The sequence below is a fragment of the Cryptomeria japonica genome, chromosome 5 (assembly GCF_030272615.1).
Source record: "Cryptomeria japonica chromosome 5, Sugi_1.0, whole genome shotgun sequence".
Taxonomy (NCBI): domain Eukaryota; kingdom Viridiplantae; phylum Streptophyta; class Pinopsida; order Cupressales; family Cupressaceae; genus Cryptomeria; species Cryptomeria japonica.
Window position 1 is genome coordinate 256726656 of NC_081409.1, and position 7590 is coordinate 256734245.

General features: G+C 35.9%; 1 protein-coding gene across 1 annotated transcript; it reads right to left on the reverse strand.

The window, feature by feature from the left end:
* Window positions 1-1053: 1053 nt before the first annotated feature.
* Window positions 1054-4912, reverse strand: LOC131058380 (pentatricopeptide repeat-containing protein At2g13600-like). Its single transcript, XM_057992250.2, has one exon. The coding sequence runs from the start codon at window positions 4320-4322 to the stop codon at window positions 1731-1733; it is 2592 nt and encodes an 863-aa protein (XP_057848233.2). The 5' UTR covers window positions 4323-4912; the 3' UTR covers window positions 1054-1730.
* Window positions 4913-7590: the final 2678 nt, after the last annotated feature.

The window sequence follows — 7590 nt, forward strand, 5'->3', positions numbered from 1 at the left end:
TTGATGAGGAAGTTACTTCTCAGGGGGAGTAGTTGGTATATTGAATTGATTGGTATTTTGTACTTTGACATTTGATGTCAAAGGGGGAGAGATATCTATGGAAAAACACATTATCTTTTAATGAGAGATTGGTATTAAAAAACTTTGGATAACACATGTTGCTCCCAGGGGGAGAGATTGTTGTTTAGGAGAGATTGTTGGTTTTTGGTATTTGACATATCTGTTTTGGCACTTTGATGGTTTTTCCATCTTGTGTTGCCATCAATGCTAAAGAGGAAGATTGTTGGTATTTTGGTATGGTTTTGTCATTGATGTCAACACCTACTAAAACACTAGCACTCTGGAGATCCAACAACATTCACCGGCAAGCAAGTAACTATTGCACAGTTATTGGTATATAGTTCACCGACAGGATATAATGATCACTGGCACTTGGAATGATATGGAAGACTCTTGGTAATGTCGAAGACATCGTGTGGACACTTTGTTTTGAAGAATTAATCATTGGTATATTCATATTTGCCTATTTGCTTTTATCGACAAATAGGTCCAGGGTTACCTAGGGTTACACCGACAGGTTTATCTTTTCCAGATCAGTATGACACGCTATGGAGATGATTAATTATTGTTGTAAATGCATTAAGTCGACATGTTTAATCGGTTATTGCATCGGATATTATATTGTTTGTAAAATACTTTTATTGTAATATCTTGTAGAGCCGACCTACTAAAATTGGTCTTAGGTTATGGTATAAATGTAAGATTTTATTTGTAAGATCGAATTTGGAATGCGAAAAAGAATTGTGTGAAGGTATATGCGAGATTAAGCAGAGTTATACACGAAGACATCATTTGAAGGTGAAGCTAGGTTTTTGTGGAAGCATATCAACATTACACTGGTATTGAATCCAGCATATGAAAATGCTATTTTGTGCAGTACATTCTTATTGGATTTAACCATCCAACAGTAGTCAGTGTGACTCCCATTTTGTGATTGAGCAATGAGCTCTAAGCTGTTGGCCTTTCTGCATGTGCAGACCCCATTTATGTACACTTACTATCTGCAGTAGTATCATCTGATTGTGGGTAAAGTTTTTCACCGTGGTTTTTCTCCTTACAAGGTTTCCACGTACAAAGATTGGTGTTATGTGTTGTGGATGACTTTGTGTTTATGTTTCATGTATTAATCTTTACCGGTATAGGAATTAACTGTTAACACTGTCTACCAACATACTTAACTGGTTTACTGGTATCAGGGCTCAATTTTTTACATCGCAGTTTTACAAGAAATAAATTGCCCGATACCAATCACACAGAAAAAATAGTAGCAACAGCACCTTTCATAGGACACCGCTTTTTAGAATAAACACTTTTTACAACTGGGCATAAAACCTGATCCCTTCTTTATCACTGCTTGCCTGACATTGTGCACCTTGCTTAGTGTAAGCTTATGCTTACTGATTTTGCTTCGCTGTGTATTGATAGAACCCATTCCCATCTCTTACAATTGTTTGTCTTGCAACAAAGACATGAAAGTTCTTGACAATTATTGCAATTGTTCCAGGGGGGTGTGTTTTAACAATCGAAATACAGTGGCAGAACACTTAATTCTGTTTCATCCACTTCCTCACTCATTTAGTACACGTCTTTGAATTTGAAAAGAACCGTACTGCCATCATCACTGAGACAATTCTTCAACTCTACATAGACCTCATGTCTCTCGGGGTGTATTATCTATCTTCTATGCAAAAAATGAGTACCATCTTATGGCCTTCAATCCAACTACACCCAGGTATCTTTTTAATTCCTCTTTCTTTCATCAATTTTCTTACTATATGGACTTCTCCCCACCCACCAACTTCTGCATATATATTTGACAGAAGAACATAAGTTGCAGCATTTTTAGGATCCAGATGAAAAAGAAGAGTTGCTGCAAACACTCCCAACCCTATATTCTTATGTGTTCTACAGGCACCAAGTAAACATGTCCACACAACCACCACAGGTTTAATTGGCATTTTGATGATTAAGTATAGAGCTTCTTCAAGATGGCCAGCACGGCCAAGAAGGTCAACCATGCACACATAATGATCAATTCTAGGTGCAATGCAATAAAAGTCACTCATACTGTTGAAGTGTTTACAGCCCTCAGACACTAAACCTGCATGGCTGCATGCTAATAAAACACAAATGAAGCTCACATGGTCAGGGTATGTTCCAGAGTTCTTCATTAGTTCAAAAATTTTGAGAGCATCATCGCAAGAGCTATTTTGTGCATATCCGGCAATCATTGTGGTCCAGGAGACCAGGTTTTTTTTGGGTATTTTGTCAAAAAGCTCACGTGCCTTCTGTGTGCTTCCACATTTTGCATACATGTCAACTAGGGCATTTGCAACTATAACATCTGATGGATTCCCCCTTTCTATTATAGTTTGATGAATGCCTGTGCCCTGTTCTAAGGCTCCCATTTTGGCACAGGCTGGGAGGATGCTAGCAAAGGTTGTTGAGTCTGCTTTTACACCTGCCAATTGCATTTGCTTGAAAGTTTCCAATGCCTTCTCAACAAATCCATTTTGTGCATATCCTGCTATCATGACAGTCCACGAGACCACATTTTTTTGCGGCATTTCTTCAAAAAGTCTTAAGGCCTCATCAAGAACACCATTTTGTGCATATCCTGCAATCATTGTAGTCCATGAGACCACGTTTTTTTGATGTATTTTATCAAATACTTCCCGTGCCTTGTGTATGCTTCCGCATTTTGCATACATATCAATGAGGGCATTTGAAACTACAACATCTGAAAAAAATCCCTTTTCCACGAGTTTTTGATGGATTTCCATGCCCTGTTTTGGAAATCCCAATTTGGTACAGGCTGGGATGATGCTGGCAAATATTGTGGAGTTTGGTATTACGCCTGACAATAGCATTTGCTTAAAAATTTCGAAGGACTTCTCACTAAATCCATTCTGTACGTATCCCGTGATCATTGTAGTCCATGAAACCACATCTCGTTGAGGCATTTCTATGAAAAGTTTTAAGGCCTCGTCAAGAACACCATTTTGTGCATATCCTGCAATCATGGCATTCCATGAGACTACATTTTTTTCAGACAATATGTCAAACATTTGACGTGCCTTGCAAATCCTTCCACATTTTGCATACATATCTAACAGAGCATTTGCAACTACAACATCCGACAAATTTTCCCTTTCCATTATGCTTTGATGGATCTCCATACCCTGGTCGAAAAGCCCTAGTTGGGCACAGGCTGGGAGGATACTGGCAAAGATTGTGAAATCTGGCTTTACACCTGCCAATTGCATTTGTTTAAAAGTTTCCAGGGCATGCTCCCCAGAATTGTTTTGTGTATATCCTACAATCATTGTAGTCCATGAGAAGACATCTCTTTGAGACATTTTGTCAAACAGTTCACGTGCCTTGTGTATGCTTCCACATTTTACATACATATCTAACAGGGCATTCACAACTACAACATCCCATAACAATTTTCTTTCCATTATCCTTTTATGAATATCCATACCCTGTTCTAAAGCACCCATTTTGGCACAAGCTGGGAGGATGCTGGCAAAGGTTGTGGAGTTTGGTGTTACACAAGCCAATTGCATTTGCTTGAAGGTTTCCAATGCTTTTTCATGAAACCCATTTCGTACATATCCTACAACCATTGCTGTCCATGAGACCACATTTTTTTGAACTAATTTATCAAACAGTTCATGTGCCTTGTGTATGCTTCCGCATTTTGCGTACATATCTACCAGAGCATTCCCAACCACAGCATCCGATAGAAATCCCTTTTCAATTATGCTTTGATGAATGTCCATACCCTCTTCCAAACCTCTTACTTTTGCACAAGCTGGGAGTACGCTGGCAAAAGTGAACTGATCGGGTTGGACACCTGTTTGTTGCATTTGGTGAAACAGTGTCAACGCCTCGCGAGGAAATCCATGTCTTCGATAAGCTGCAATGATCGCATTCCATGAGATGACGTCCCGTTCAGTCATTTGATCAAACACTTCGCGCGCATCTACTAAACTCCCGCACCTGTCATACATGCGTATAAGAGTATCTTGCAAAAGTTTGTGTCTGACCGTCTTGAACCCCCTTTCATTGATGTGGGTATGGATTTGCTTACAATCTGAACGGGTTTCCTTGCAAATGCAGGTCTTCAATAGTTGAAAAAATGTAGAGGAGTTTACAGGGAAGGCGTATGAAGTAAGCAGATTTTGCAACACCTTGTTCAAATTACCATCTCTACATGATGCTCTGAAATTGAGATTAGCAGTGGATACAATTCGCATTGTATAATCGCAAGTAAACCATTGGAAATGTGCTTTGGAAGGATAGAGAAATGCAATTTATTCATGCGCATTCCCACAAGCAACTTACCTAATCTGATAAATAGCCATCCAATTTAACAATACATCAAACTCAGCAAAGCCCTGAATTAACATATAATTTCCCAGGCATCCAGACCAAACCAGAATATTTCAATGCCATATTGATTGTTGATACAAATAAATCTTAAATAAGCGAATATGAAGATGGGCAGGCAGGCACATTCAAAACTTCCTTTCTTTTTGTTTTGAATATAACCACAAACTATGAGGCAGAAGGCAAGAAATTCTTCCTTCAGTTTCAAATTCAATTTTACATACAGAAATGGTTGAGAGGGGTATTGCTACCGATTCGGACTGTTATCTTAAAAAATCAACAACTTACGCATCAAACTGAGCAACCAATTCTTACGGCTCCTCCAACCTATATGAATTAAAAATGGGCAAATTATAATTAAAAAAAATGGAGCAGAAACTTCCAATTCCCATTTCAATCATTCTTTCTCTGCCTCGCAAAACTCTGCAAAATCACAGCGAGTCAGCAGTCTCCTATACTTTCTTTCTAGTAAAAGATGGGAAAAATATACATCAAATAAAATAGAAATATTTCCCTTTTTTCAACTAACCCAATTATTTTTTCTGTTAAACAAATAACAAATTATAATCTTATACGGTTATACAGTTTGAAGAAATTAAAAAGCAATGACACTAATTATATTTTAAGAATAGATTTTTTTAATAACAAATATTAGTATTTTATTCTATTAAATATAATATTAGTTATATACATAAGATTCAAAATTTAAATAGTTTTTATTTTGTTAAATTTATTTAAAATGAATTCTTAACGATTTTTTAATAACTTATTGAATCTCACGAATAAATTAGAAATTAATTTTTAAATAGATTCATTAAAATAATTAATCTTGAAAGATATGATATTTCTATAATTTATATAATAAATTAAAATTTGTATTTCCATCATTAAAAGAAGATAAAAATTATACACCATTGTAAGAATTTATTCCTTTAAAAAAGAAATAAAGACTTAAAAGAAAAAAAAAACAAGAAACATAAAGAAGTATTATGAGAAAACTCAAACAAAAAATTAGTTAAGATAAAGTCTAAAACATAATACAACAAAAGAAAATAAGTAAATAAATAAATAAAAAAAGATTGGAAGCATTTTAAAGAAAAATAATTTTAGAAAATAATAATAAAAGAAAATAGACATAAAAATAAATAAAAATAATCAGGGAGGTTATTAAGGAAAAATGGTAAGAAAAAATAATAACAAAAATTAGAATAATATAGAGAAGGAAAAAACATAATAAAATAGAGAAACAAAAAGAAGTGGTAGTAATGATTAGAAATGGGCTATAATCAAGTATGATTAGGAGTAGGTGAACAAGTAAATACTAAAGAGAAAAATTTAACATGAACAAAGAGGTTAGGCTAAAGATGGGTGAAATGAAATTAATAAAATACAATAAAATAAAAGAAGGAAAGGGAACCAAAGAGAGGATTGTTGGTGATCTAAGCTATGGGTCTCAATTCCTTAAAGTCGTGTAACCTCCCAAGTGCTAGGGGTGTTGAACTTAGAAAGAAAATAACAAAACCTATGACAAGGTTGGGCAACTAAGAGCCAATTATTAAGGTGGATACGACCTCATTTACTTCTAACTCTAGTAAACCAAGGGGGTTCTCTAAGTCATTGCAATATATATCATCATAGAAAATAAATACTTACCCTAACACAAACCATACCCATTGCATAGTGCACCCCTTTTTTGATTCTCAATTCGTGTCTATGCATTGATCTGTAATATTTAAAGGTACACACCTTATTAATGTTGGTAACTGACACTCAATTGGTTGGTTTCACTATGTTGTCATTGATGGCAACATGGTATCTTGTCCCGGCTTCATATTTTGGTTCAGTTGTGTATTGACAGGCACTTCACAGACACTACACCGGCACTGACATCGACACCGGCATGATGAAAGGGTTTCTTTGGTTACCGGCAATACAGGCCGACATGGTTTAGAATAAGGTTATCAGTATTGGAGGCCAACATCTCTTGGATCCAACATCGACAATTGTTTTGATATTCATGTATTTATGTTATCTAGCCAACATGTATATTGATATTGTAATTATCTTTGTAAGCCGACATAAGACATGATAAATTGTATAGGTATATAGGTCAGTTGATTAGATCATTTTGATATATCATTGTGAATGTGTAATTGGGAAGGAAATAATGAAGGAGATGTGAAATATCTGAGAGTGATTATGTATGTGAGGATATTTTTGTAAAGGGGTATTCTAGTAAAGGTTTTAGGGTTTCAGAACGGAACAAACAGAGCTTAACCAGAACTGTATTCTGGTATAGAAGATGCTATCTTAGTAGTTCAATCATTTCTCCGGATTGAAGTCTAGATTTATATGTAGTCAGTGAGGCTCCTTTTGTGATTGAGCAGTGTGCTCTAGGCTGTAAGCCTTCCTGCAAGTGCATGCCCCTATATTTTGTAGTATCTCTTCATATGGCTAGTGGATTGTATTGTGGGTCACAAATCCCACCGTGGTTTTTCCTCTTTGAGGTTTTCCACGTATAATTCTGTGTGTTATGGTATTCATTTATGTGATTGGCTTATTGGTTGCTTTGCTTCTTTCAATTCTTTATGTACTGGTATACCGGTTGGTGTATGCATGTTTTAATAAGGTTAAAATTGATCATACCGGTAGAACACTGATTCACCCACCCCCCCCTCCCCCCCTCTCAGTGTTCTTGGATTCTAACAATTGGTATAAGATCCTTGTGCCTTGGAGGAAGTTTAATAGCTTGAGGAGGATCCTGAATCTGGAATCCATGCATATGGGTTTGGAAAAGCAACTTGAGATGGCACTTGAAGATTATGATGTTGAAAGGATGAAGAACTTGAAGTTACAAAATGAATTGAATTCTGCTCAGGAATTCATTCTTGTCCTACAAGAAAGGCTGTCATCTGTTCAAGCTAGGAGGAAGGACCTTTTACAAAATCAGGATGATGAAGAGAAAGATGCACTTAAGGAACAGTATCAGAAGTTGAGTTAGGAGAACATGATTATGAGAAATGAAATGCAAGATATAACTATGAGAATGTCTAAAGAGATTGAGGACTGAAAGAAAAAGGAAGAAAATCTTTCTCTATCTCTAAAGAACAAATTTGAAGAATGTGGTAGGTTGGT

Coding starts and splice junctions, on each gene's coding strand:
- LOC131058380 (XM_057992250.2), bottom strand. CDS start 4,322: ATGCGAATTGTATCCACTGCTAATCTCAATTTCAGAGCATCATGTAGA.